Here is a 13,472-nt window from a genome sequence, read left to right on the forward strand (position 1 = left end):
AGTCTGGATGGTAGGAATTGAAAGGATTTTTATTTTATTTTTGTATGTGATAATCTCATAGCAAGAAGAGCCTTTATTAGGCAAAAAATGGGATTATTTCTTGAGTTAGCCTATTACTTTTACTTTAGAGAAGACTCGGAAATTAGGATGTAGTAACTACTTTAAATATTAGGAAAGTTTTTTTTATATAAGTGCTAATATTCTACCTCACCTGCTCCCAAATAACTTTAAGGCTTTTGGTTTTCAAGTTTTATTGATAAGGAAAGTATTCTTGGGTCCTTCTTATATTTTAATATTATAAACAAGGCTCCCTGTGTGAACTCCAATGCAAGTGTGGTCAGTGAATCGCATTTTGAAAACTAGCTAAAAGTAAGGAAGACTTACAGCAGCTAAACAGAAAGTAATAAGGGCATCCTAATTGTCCAAAGATAAAAGTTTCATGATTTTAACAGCTCTCTGTCAAATACTGTATCTTTGGTAGACATCTTTCCCAGCCTCACAGTCACATATTTAACTGTCCACTAACCATCTGCACACTCAGATGTCAGACCAGTCTTATCATCTTACACTATAACTCCAATCATCCAAAATCCGCCCTTCTTCTTGCATTCTTTTTTAGTTGTTGACATAGCCTACCAACTTTTTAGAAACAGAAAATGTGAGTCGTCTCGTCATAAAGCCCTTCTTGGTCTGCCTCCAACTTTTCCTAAAATCCCTTCTCATTCCTTTTGCTACTACTACTCTGCTGTGACAGCGATTACAACTAGCACCACCACATTTCTCACTTCCATTTTCACCTTAACTACTGCATAAGCTGTCTTGGTTAGTCCTCAAACTAGTTATTTCATTCTGCCATTGAAGTGACCTGTCTAAAATGCAAACATTTTGATATTCAGAAATTCAAAAGCCCTTCAGTGATTTCTCACTAATCTCAAAATTAGATTCTTTAATGTAATGTGCATGTAGTTTTATTTTAACAATTAATTCATGCTTGCATCTGCTTGCCTATGTTATTTTCTCTCTCCCTCTTTCCTGTGTCCAGCAGTAACATATTTAAGTGTTCCAATAGTACTGAATTGCTGATTATCCTTCTCTGCCATGTGCAGTCTGTTGTTTCTCTTGGCGTTTACTAGTGTCCCCTACCCTATGTGAAGTTGAGTGACTTTCCTGCAAGGCATCATAACATGTGTGACTTGTTCCTTGTGCCCTCTACTCCTCGGAGGTTGGGTAGTTCTCTTCTGTGTGTCTGCTTTTCTCTTAGCAAAGCTCATTACTCCACCTGATTGTATTTACTTCTCCCGTTCCTTGACAGAGTCCCTAATAATTTCCATGAGATTAGGCAACTGTATTTTTCTCTTTTTTAATAGTTTGAATATTGTCCCTGATAAATACCCAGTAACTGTTTAATGACTGAGCAAGTAGACTTCCTACCCCTAAATGTCTTCAAGCATAGGAACAATAAGTACCATCTGATAGATGCTTATGACGTAAAGGCCATTTTAACTTGGATATTAACTCATTAAAACTGCCTTTTTGCGCCTAAGGAAAAAATTGTTACATGAGTATTTTGTAGCTCTCCCCCTTTACTCATGATGAAAACAATTCCTAAACTATTATCGCTAGTTCAGTGATGGTTGGTGTTGAAGAGGAGAGGAATAGAAGTTTACAGCTCATAATGCCTATTACTATGTTCTCACGGATGAAAACTATGCTGTTTTATAAGGTGGGACTTAATATGGCAATTTGTCCCAAGTTTGGAAACAGGACAGAGCTTATCTAACACGTATTCCACGGACTTACTCTGCTGCTGACTTTGGGTACATTGCTAAGCTTCTTTGAGCAGTTTTTTTGTTTGTTTTCCACTTGGAGGTAATTTTAATTTCTTCAATGAAGAAAATGAGAAATGGTATATGAAAACAGCTGAGAAAATATTAAACAGCATACGTCTAAAATGGTGCTTAGTATATTTTGACATTGTACTACAATAGCTTTCTCTTTTGTCCCTTGGGAGGAACTGAAAAATGGAGAGGGAACACCTGTTCATTTTATTTTTTAAAGAATGGTACATTTGGTGTTAGTTTATTTCCAATCATGGTATTTTAGTGTCTGAAATGTTATTTTATATTAAACGTGAGTAGTCTTAACGAGGTATCTGATGGTATTTTTTTCCGATGTTCAACACTCTAGGTATCTATGCCAGCAGCTCATGCAACATCATCTGCTCCCACGGTAACTTTAGTACAACTGCCCAATGGGCAGACAGTTCAAGTGCATGGAGTTATTCAGGCGGCCCAGCCATCAGTTATACAGTCTCCACAAGTCCAGACAGTTCAGGTATGTGTATAAATAGTCTGTATTCACTTTTGTAACTTCTTTATAGACATGTATCTCTCTCCATTCATTACTTACGAAAACAAGGACAAATTCTAGATTATTTTACATCATACATAAATAGGTTGCATCTATATAGTCACCTTATGTAAAATTCAAAACAGACATGAAAGAAAATTTTGTTAAGCTACAGAAGAGTAACTGGGGGAAATAGTTGAATACATGGGGCAAATAAGAAGGTTGGGAGAAACTATAGAACTGATTGCGTTAGGGACATTCAAGATACAAAAATAATAACTTGTAATGATTTTCTGAATCTGCAGTGGGAGAAGTAAATTTTTATCTAAAATTAATAACTTTACGAGAGATATTTGAACTTAGAGATCACATGAAGCATCTAAATTTGCTGTGTTAGGTTTACAGTTAGAACATATAACTTTGAAATAGTATGCTCAGACAGCACAGCTTAAGGTCAGGGATTATACTATGAGTGTTTTATTCTTTGGGTTGGATCCAAAGGGAATAGAGGCATGGGAGACCGCTGACAGTGACTGCACTACTTAACTGTAGGGAATCAGGAAGCACTGTACATCTTTGCAAGTGAGCTTATTGAGAAGAGAGGGAAAGGAAAAAAAGACTTGAACATTCATTCAAGTAGGCCATAACCCCAGCCTCCCATTTCATATTTTTTTGCTTCACAGTCTTCCTGTAAGGACTTAAAAAGGCTTTTCTCCGGAACACAGGTGAGTCCTAGGTCCTAGATTTGGAGAGAACTATTATTAGAAAGGAAGGTGAGAAATTACTCTTTATGTCTTTGTCCTTCTCGTAAATATGGAATGTCAATATTTGATTTAATTCTAGACATTTCTAGTTCCTGGCTAAACTAGCCTACTTGACCCTTAGTCTGTTGCTTAACACCTCTATATAATAATTTTCCCTTTCTCCAAATGATAGCCTAACATTACTTTAACACTCTTAAACAAGCTCTCTATATCCTGAAGTGTCCTATTTATGACTAAGGAGATTGCCAAAATATTCTTCCCAATTGTGAACCATAGTATATCTCTGAAACTTTTACCTAGTGATGGTGGTTTTCTTCTTGGAAGCTAGATTATCAAGTCTGATTTAATTGTTTTCTTATTGGACTGATTCATACTCTGCATCTCCTACACTCTGTTTAAAAAAAAAAGTTTCATGTTTATGTGAAATGCGGAGTTACAGAGGGAAGAGTCAGAAAGAGATCTTCCATCTGCTGGTTCACTCTCCAAATGGCCACAATGGCTGGAGCTAAGCTGATCTGATGCTAGGAACCTGGAGACTTCCAGGAGACAGGTCTCCTGTTTGAGTGCATGGACTAAGAACCTAAGCCATCCTCTGTTGATTTCCCAGGCCATAAGCAGAAAGCTGGATCAGAGGTAGGAGTGGCCAGGACTAAAACCCAACCACCCATATTGGACATCACTGCTGCAGGTGCAAGCTTAGCCAACTACACAGCGGTGCTGAACCTTTCTATCTTGATGTTAATTGCTGCCCAGCACAGTAGCCTAGTGGTTAATGTCCTCATATGTATCAGGATCCTGTGTGGGTGCCAATTCGTATCCCAGCAGTTTGACTTCCCTTCCAGCTCCCTGCCTGCAGAAAAGCAGTGAAGGATGGCCCAAAGCCTTGGGACTCTGTGCCCACATGGGAGATCCAGAAGAACCTCTTGGCTCCTGGCTTCAGATAGGCTCAGCTCTGGCCATTGCAGCCATTTAGGGAGTGAACCAGTGGATGGAAAATCTTCCTGTCCTCCCTGTAAATATGACTTTCCAATTTAAAAAAAAAAAAAATTGCTAGCTGTGGAAATTTTTTTAACTTGACTGAACAAACACATTTTTCTTCAGCCAATTATTATATGGATTATAGCCTTGATTCTTCCCATCCTGGTTGCTTTCTTCTGGGTAAGAGCAGTTTTGTCCTGTAAGTATGTAGCTGTAACTGAGTAATATTTACAGGGACAGCAGTACCCACTTTGTACTAGAAACATCCTTGTTACTATCATCAAAATGCATACTAGATGGTTATAAATCACTATGATATAGTGCTGACCAAGTGAAGAACAATAAATGTGATGTCTCTGTGGAATCCCAGTGACTAAGCAGTAATTCTGTCTCTCAGTTTTGTTTCATTAAATGCTGCCTACCATGCTCCATATTGTGGCATGCTAATTCCCTACCTGTATTCCTCTTGATAACAGTGGAGAAATTTCACCAGATGACCTACACTGCAAATCAAGTTTGGATATTAATAAATCAGATAATCTTGGGCGCATCAACTTTATTATCTCTTTTTGACTTACAGAAGGAAATCTTTTATAAAAAAAATTTAGAAGTCAGAACTTCAGAATTTGCTAAGATTATAATTTTGGGTTAAAAATATGTGGTACTTGTTGATTGTATTCTTTATTTTAACCATTATTTGGAGGGCAACCTAATTTGGACCTGGGGATTATATGACCATTATCTTTGAAGTGACTAAGCCATGGAGAATATATGTCATTTCAGCTGATTGGAAGTGATTATCAATTTTTATGAAGTTGTTTATATTAGATATTCAAACAGTGAAAAGGAATGGTCATTCACACTTCTAAATGAGAGACTGTTAGTGTTCCAGAATTCACTACATTAATATTGTATACAGCGTAATATATAAATGCATACACACACATGTATAATGCAGGTCTCAAATAATATGTGCGCATCCTCACAGAAATAGTGCAGTTGCATATATAGTGGAACTGACATTGGCTTCTTTGCTTTTCATTCATTTGTCTTGTCCACATTTCCTTGTAATGCAATATAAATGTGCTGTAAAGAGGCTTCATGGGTTATATTGCTTCCCATTATTACATTGATTCTTTGAACAGCTATGGATGATCCTCACTGTTCTAGGAATTGTGAAAAAGTAGTGAACAAATAATACTTTATTCTTGTGAAAATCACATTTGAGTGAAGAGAGTCTTATCAAAAGTGAAGCCATAAAGTGAGAAGATAAGTTAGCTGAAGTGCTAGTGAGATGAATAAAGCAGAGGAAAGGAAGAGTGTTCTCTTTCATGAAGGGTGATGGGAGGGGGAGGGGAACAGACCAGAGAACAATGAAATAGGTTTAATAATGCAGATAATACAGTCCAGAAGATGTGGAAGTGAATATGCGTGGGATGTCAAGGAGAAACAAATAGATGATACTGGAATAGAGTAAGCAAGAAAGAGTGCAAGTATTGTTTATTTTTTATAAAGATTTATTTATTTTTATTGGAAAGTCAGATTTACAGAGAAGGAGAGACAGAGAAAGATCTTCCATCTGCCAATTCATACCCCAAGTAGCCACAATGCCCAGATCTGAGCTGATCTGGAGCCAGGAGCTTCTTCTGTTTCTCCCATGTGTGAGCTGACCTCAACTGCTTTCAAAGGCCACAATTGGGGAGCTGGAAGGGAAGTGGAGCAGCTAGGGTATGAACTGGCTTCCATATGGGTTCCCAGTGCATGCAAGGCAAGGACTTTAGCCACTAGTCTCTTGCTCCAGGCCTACAAATATTTTTATTTGATAGAATCTTTCAGATTTTTTGTAATGTGATAGGAGCACATTAAAAGCCTTGTACAATGTTCAGTAGTCTATATAACAAGATGTTGATGATTTGTTTAAGATAAAGATGAGTTACTTGAGGATCCCAACATTAATTATTTCATTTTCAAACTATCCTGTGAGTGTGTTTTGAAGCCTGTTGTAATAAACTTCAGTTTGAAAGGAGTATGTTCTTATGTCACTGTATACTCTTAAGAAAATATTAGCAGGAAAGAGGCCCAGCGCAGTGGCCTAGTGGCTAAAGTCCTTACCTTGCAACCGCTAGAATCCCATATGGTTTGTGTCCCAGCTGCTCTGTTTCCCTTCCAGCTCCCTGCTGTGGCCTGGGAAAGCATTCAAAAATTGCCCAAAACCTTGGGATCCTTTACCTGTGTGGGAGACCTGGAAGAAGCTTCTGGCTTCAGATCAGCTCAGCTCCCTCTGTATATCTGCCTTTCCAATAAAAATAAATATGTCTTTAAAGAAAAGAAGAAAGATCGACAGGAAGGGACATACAAGATTCAAGCAGAGTACCAAGAGAAAAAGCCACAGAGGAACTAAATGGTTTCTAGTGGAGTGTTAATGAAAGTAAACAGCACTTGTCACAAAACTGTCCTCCTGGAGTTTTATCTTGGTGTTCTGCCAATGCCTTTTCATAGCTTATAGTTTATAGTTAGAAAAGCAGATTTACAGAGAGAAGGAGAGACAGAGAAAAATCTTTCATCCACTGGTTCACTCCTCAAATGGCTGCAACAGCCGTAGCTGAGCTGATCAGAAGCCAGGAGCTTCTCCGTATCTCCCACGTGGGTGCAGGATCCCAAGGCTTGGGCCGTCCTTCACTGCTGCCTTCCCAAGCCATCAGCAGGGAGCTGGATGGGAAGTGAAGCAGCCGGGATCCAAACTGGCACCATATCTGATGGCAGTACCTGGAAATAGATTAGTCAGTTGAGCCATTGAACCAGCTCTAAAAATGCCATTTCTGATTTCAACAAATGTTGCCTTTTGATCTTCGGGTCTTTAAGACCATTGGTGCTTACAGAATTTGAATGGGGCACACTACTTTTTATGTGTATTTTGTAAGCATTCCTGGATTTACCTGTGTTTTTGTGTGTGTTAGAGTAACCATGCATATAATAAAGCTCTGTCACCTGAGTGCTTACTCTGTAGAACTTTTAGTCCCTAGCACATAACATAAAGAACACTTTTGGGATCTCTCACCTACTTCAGAATGTAATTTCTCTGCCATTTCCATATATTTAATGTTTAGTTGTCACACACAGACTCTTTTGTCCTGGTTAATGTTAAGTCTCACTCTGACAGCATCATGCACACCTACATCAGAAAAGATCATGAGGCTCCTGCTGATTAGGCTGGAGGAACTTGGCAGGATAGATTTGACAGACAAGCGTATGCAGTGTGTAACTTCTTAGTCTACGCACTGTTATAAAATTCCATCAGCTTGCCAGTTTGACAAAACTGAGGTTTGAGACTGAAACCGCCAGGATTTTGATGCTAATAGAGATGTTTAAAATGGAAATGATAATAGTGTCAATGCTTCTGCTATTTCCTAGCTTTGGAGTTTGCAGAATTGCTTAATCTTCCAGGTACCTTAATTAGTTCTTCCATATACTTAACCCATAGAATAGGAACTGTTAATATCAGTTGGTTATAAGTATTGTTTGTAAGTGCTTTAGCATGTAGCACCTGGCACATAACAAGTTCTTAACGAATTCTAGATTCTAGTATTAGTATATCGTACAAAATCTTCTAATACTTCATTATTTTTCAGCCTATTAAGAGAGCAGACCTCTTTACCTTCGATTTCTTTCTTAAAAGTAAATGTGGAATACTGACCTTGAAACATCTGTACATGTGGCAGAGAACTGCTTCCTAGCTTGGGTAAACCACCATCTGAAGTGGAAAGGTGGTTCACTGATCTTGTTTGTTCAAGTGTTAATAATACAGTCACAAGTTTTTGCACGGTATTTAAAGGAAAATATTTGTATACTTGCCGTTCCTACATGTTAGATAGGTAGGATTAATACATCCAGGATTTACCATATGGAATCATTAAATTAAGCTGCATACTTGTATGATTTCATTTAAGCTGCAAATATTTTAATTCTTCTGACTTCCTCTTAAGTAGACTACAATGTAAATAAAAGGCTAAGGGAGGACTGGAGTGGCTGTCACGTGCAAACACTGCTTCTTTTTTTCCCCTTACTTAAGTGTGTGTATATGCTTCATGTATGTCCTTTTGATTTTTACTTTTTCTGAATATTTGTTAAATTTTATTGTGGAACTAAATTTGATGATCAAGATAAAGTTTTTCTTTATTTTCAGATTTCAACTATTGCAGAAAGTGAAGATTCACAGGAGTCAGTGGATAGTGTAACTGACTCCCAGAAACGAAGGGAAATTCTTTCGAGGAGGCCTTCCTACAGGTACAGACTTTAATAGAATTAAAGATAGGGGCCCGGCGCGGTGGCGCAGTGGTTAAGGTCCTCGCCTTGCACGCCCGGGATCCCATATGGGCGCCGGTTCTATCCCGGCAGCCCTGCTTCCCTTCCAGCTCCCTGCCTGTGGCCCGGGAAAGCAGTCAAGGATGGCCCAAAGCTTTGGGAACCTGCACCCGCGTGGGAGACCCAGAAGAGGCTCCTGGCTTCGGATCGGCATAGCATCGGCCCTTGCGCTCACTTGGGGAGTGAATCATTGGACGGAAGATCTTCCTCTCTGTCTCTCCTCTCTGTATATCCGCCTTTCCAATTAAAAAATAATAAAAAATAAATCTTTTTTTAAAAAAGAATTAAAGATACACAGGAAGGCTTAGGAAATTAGATAAAAAGATGTAAGATGACCAGATCAGCTCACAATATAGGACCCTTTTCTTCCTCTAAAATTAATTCACTGAAATAAGTTGAATCTTAAATTGTACATTTAAGATCACTTGTTAACTCTTAAGAGTCGTAGATTAATACTGATGTGCTTTTTTTCTTTTTATACTCTGCTGGTTACTGCTTTTTCTGTTGTAGAGTTTTAAGATTTACTTATTTATTTGAAAGGCAGAATTACAGAGAGGAGACAGATCTTCTACCTGCTAGTTCATTCCACAGATGGCCAGAGTGGGCCAGTGAGGCGCCAGGAGCTTCCTGAAGTTCCCCATGTGGGTGCAAGAGCCCAAGAACCTGGACCATCTGTGTTGCTTTTTCAGGTGCACTAGCAGGTGCTGGATTGGAGGTAGAGCAGCAGGTCTCAAACCAGCACCCATATGTGATGCTGGCCAGCAGCCATGTAGGCAGTAACTTTAACTACTACACTACAGCACTGGCCCACAAACCATTTTTTACATGGTAGTTAGCAGATAATTATTAATTTAATAGTTGTCTCAAGTTGGTGCTTTACTAACATCTCCTAACTTTAGAGGCATTCTACTATAGCTTTTGTGTTTGTTCAGCTATATTTGTATATTTACTTTTTATACTGGATATAAATGGTATGCACCTATTCTCGTTTTAAATATGGCAAGTGTTAGATTTCTACTTTGAAGCATGTCTCATGTTAGTATATAATATTTAATCCTGAAGCAGATTGAATTAGATATTAAGAAACAAGCTACATGTCTTCTCTAAATTCTAGATTAATCTTTTAGACTTTTTGAAAGAAGAATTTTAAAATATGAAAGACCATAGCAGCCATGGGAAAGAGAAAATAAATTTTAGTTACCTTTGATTTAATATGACTACAAGAAAGCCAATACACTTCAATGATATGTTGTAAAAAACCAAGTATCTAGATTGAGAGGGATTTAATCCCACTGACCAGACCATATCTGGATTAATTTAAAGACAACATGAACTGTATCCAGGGAAAAGGACAAACATCATTTAGAACAATAATTTCAAATATTAGAAAGAAAATACTAAGAATGATCATCTGCTTCACATGTTTAGATTGTCATAAAGAGATGTTCTTGTTTCTCCTACTTGTGTGCTCTCATTTAAGATCCTTGATTCATTTTGAGTTACTCTTGAAATTTGTATGTTTTGAACTTTTGCCCTTAACCACTAGCAACTTTCTGCCAGTTTTTTGACCTTTATATTTAGTAAGTTTTAACTTAAAAAAAAATAATTTAGCTCTTCATTCTTCTAGGAAAATTTTGAATGATTTATCTTCTGATGCACCAGGAGTGCCAAGGATTGAAGAGGAGAAGTCTGAAGAGGAGACTTCAGCACCTGCTATCACCACTGTCACGGTGCCAACTCCCATCTACCAGACCAGCAGTGGGCAGTACAGTGAGTAATAGATACTTCTGCTTTGAATAGTGAAAGGAAAAGCTAACGTTTATGTTCTCTCTTACAAAAAAATATACTAAAAAAGAAAAACTCATGTTAGTACCAGATCTTTCCTTGGCTTTGCTGCCATAGTATTTTCTTTAGAATGGTCTGAAATGGCAATATTTTACTTTGTCCAGTTTTAGTTAGAATTACTCAAATGTATAAGCTGTTTTGATGTCTCCTTCTTTTGTACAGATGCTTGAGAAGTCAAGTGTTTGAGCCACTAATTGAAACTCTAGATTTTAGTCTTGATATATAATGTTGATAAATCATGAGTTGTCATATAAAAAGAAAAATCATTCTTTAATATTTTAAGGCCCAAAAAGTCTTATTATTCGACTGCCATTTGTGAATGTCAAAAATTTCATATTTAATAACATTTCAAATGGAAATAGGTAGATTGGTTGCAATTTGCCAGAGTATTCCATTATTCCATTTCATACAAAATTATTGTGAATTTTGGTAATATAGGTATACATATTACTAAAACTAATAAGATATTTGGCTTTTTGGATTATAGAGAGCGAACTTCTTTGACAATCATTCTTTTCATTTCTGTGCTATCTCTGGCACATATTTCTCTCATTTTGTGTCTCTTTTATGTTTTGCCTCAGTGCATTATAAATTACTGAACTACAGTTTTGTTTTATCAGAGCCATTTATGTAAATGTTACTGTTTTCTCCTGTTCCCCTGGTTTACTTCTCAAATCATTGGCACTGAACCTAGTGCTGCCCATTCTATTTATATTATAAATTAAATGCACACATTGAAATTTCTTTGTGCATTAATTTTCTAGTGCCTAGTGATGACCATATCAAAAGTACTTTAAAATTTTGACCTCTATATTACAAGATTGTTAATTTCAGCCCAATGTTGGTTTGTGTAATACTGATTTACATTCCAAGTTATTAAAACCAGATACCCAAAGCTGATGTTACTGATGAAAATTGAAGGCTTTTTTTTTTTTTTAGTTGTATTTATTTTTGTTGGAAAGGCAGATTTACAAAGAGGAGAGACAGAAAGATTTTCCATCTGCTATTTCATTCCCCAATTGACCACAATAGCCAGAGCTGAGCCAGTTCAAAGCCTAGAGCCAGAAGCCTCCTCCAGGTCTCCCATGTAGGAGCGGGGGTCCCAAGATTTTAGGTTATCCTCTACTGCTTTCCCAGGCGACAAGCAGGGAGCCAGACGGGAAGTGGAACAGCCAGGACACAAACCAGTGCCTTTTGTTAGAAAGGCAGAAAGATCTTCCATCTGCAGGTTCACTCCCCATGTGGCCGCAATGGCTAGAGCTGAGCTGATCCAAAGTCTGGAGCCAGGAGCTTCCTCTGGGTCTCCCACACGGGTGCAGGGTCCCAAGGCTTTGGGGTGTCCTCGACTGCTTTCCCAGGCCACAAGCAGGGAGGTGGATGCGAAGTGGGGTCGCTGGTATTAGAACCGTATGGGATCAGCTGATCAGGGCCATGGACTGTGCTGGGCCCTGTACTTGCTAGCACATACAAGAATCTGGTCTGAGAACACCTCAGACAAAATTTCTTTGGAGATCTCCCCAACCAAAATACTGGACTCAGAACCCTAACCAAGAAAAGAGAGAAGACAGAACAGGTCAATCAACCATCTCAGCTATATGCTGGCAGTGAAATACGGGGCAAACGGAGACTCTATGATGTACTATGTCAATCGGTGGATTCTTCAAAGACCTCATAATGCTTGGAGTGGCAAGACTGGCAGCGATTCATAACTGGTGAACTATCAAAACCACTTGAGCAAGAACCTCAGAGCATACCCTACATGTGGGACCTGGGAAGGGTGGGAAATTGGGTGGGCCTTTTCCCTTAATACCCCCCTTTAAACATGAAGGAAACAATATGGAAATAATAGTCTTACGCACTCTCCTATAGCCCTTGAACCTTTTTACCCTAATTAACTATGTAAAGATTGTAAAAAATATAATAAAAAAAGAGAAAAAAAAGAACCATATGGGATCCAGGCACTTGCAAGGCAAGGACCTCAGCCACTAGACTACTGTGCCGGGCCCCAGACTTGACTCTTAATGTATGTCTGCCAGTGCAGAGTCAGGTGCAGTCTTTGACCTGCACCAGCCAGTGTACATACTGGTGGATGCAGCTGCCTGGTCTACCCCAGCCCCATATGTCAAGTGAATCAACAGGTGCTATGCCTCAATCCAGCCAGCCCCCTGCAGACCCAATTCTCACACCAGCAGGTGCAGCAGCTTAATCAGGGTAACCCCCCAAAACCTCCAACAGGCCCACCCCCGACCATTTCCCATCCACGTCTCATGCACGCCAGTAGATGCTGTAGCTTCGCTCAGCCCTCCCTGCCCCCAGACCCAGCCCTCGTGTATACTAATATATGCCAGTGCCTTGTCCAGCCTGACCTGCCCGTTTCCCTGGTTTTTGTGCTCACCAGCAATGGGTGCAGCCTAGCAAGGGAATGCCCACAATTCTCCTGTGAGGCATGGTCCCAGCCCTGGATTTTTTGCCTGCCAAGACTAGGGACCAGCCTAACATGACTTAAAACTAGTCCTGGTGGCTCTCTTACACACCAGCGGGTGCTGCAGTCTATCCCAGCTTGGCCCACTTCCAGCCCAGTCATCCCCAGTTCCAGCTGTGATGCTCACCAATGGAAGCAGTAGCTCAAAGTACCCAAATTTCCCTTACCAAGCCTGCTCCCAGCTCCAAGTCTTGTGTGTGCCAGCAGGTAATGTGGCCCAGTCTGAGATTGACTGACCAGCCTGTACCCATTCCCAGCTCTCACAGGCTGGTGCAACTGCCTAGCCCTCAAATGAGCTGGCAGATGCTGCAGTCCAACCTGTCCTGGCTCTCATTTATTCCAGTGTGTGCTGTGGACTGACTCAGCCTAGCCCACCCTCAGATCTAGCTCACATGTATGGCAACGGGTGCTACATCCCAGTGTGGTCTGGTCTGGTCTGCTCCCAGCTCGCAGTCACCAGCAGGAGCTGTGGCCTAACAGGGGAGTTTTCCAAGTCCCCCTACCAGCCTCGTTCCCAGCAACATATGCCAGTGGGTACTGCTATCCAAAATGACATGACTAACCCCCAATTCTGGCATTCTGGCAGGTACTACAGCCCAGCACTGCTGTCCCACACCCATTCTGATTCTTACCAATAGATACTGCAGCCTAGCCTCCTCTTACCTGACCCGAGACCCAGCCCACACACATGC

At 39.7% G+C, this 13,472-nt stretch overlaps 1 protein-coding gene across 9 annotated transcripts in view; it reads left to right on the plus strand.

Annotated features, from left to right (window-relative positions):
• Window positions 1–13,472, plus strand: part of CREB1 (cAMP responsive element binding protein 1) — a 53,976-nt gene that overhangs the window by 22,888 nt on the left and 17,616 nt on the right. For 7 of the 9 annotated variants that reach the window (XR_005884362.1, XM_040984555.1, XM_040984553.1 and 4 more), the window contains 4 exons: window positions 2,188–2,334; window positions 3,033–3,074; window positions 8,275–8,375; window positions 10,081–10,223. Coding sequence is in view for 8 of the 9 variants with exons in the window: in XM_040984555.1 (XP_040840489.1) it covers window positions 2,188–2,334; window positions 3,033–3,074; window positions 8,275–8,375; window positions 10,081–10,223 (433 nt within the window). In the remaining variant the exon portion in view is untranslated. The remainder of the gene's footprint in view (window positions 1–2,187; window positions 2,335–3,032; window positions 3,075–8,274; window positions 8,376–10,080; window positions 10,224–13,472) is intronic. The other 2 variants (XM_040984558.1, XM_040984560.1) reach the window with 1 other exon arrangement.

This window comes from Ochotona curzoniae, unplaced genomic scaffold (genome assembly GCF_017591425.1).
Source record: "Ochotona curzoniae isolate NIBS_2020 unplaced genomic scaffold, NIBS_Ocur_1.0 contig_4148, whole genome shotgun sequence".
NCBI classification, from domain to species: Eukaryota; Metazoa; Chordata; class Mammalia; order Lagomorpha; family Ochotonidae; genus Ochotona; species Ochotona curzoniae.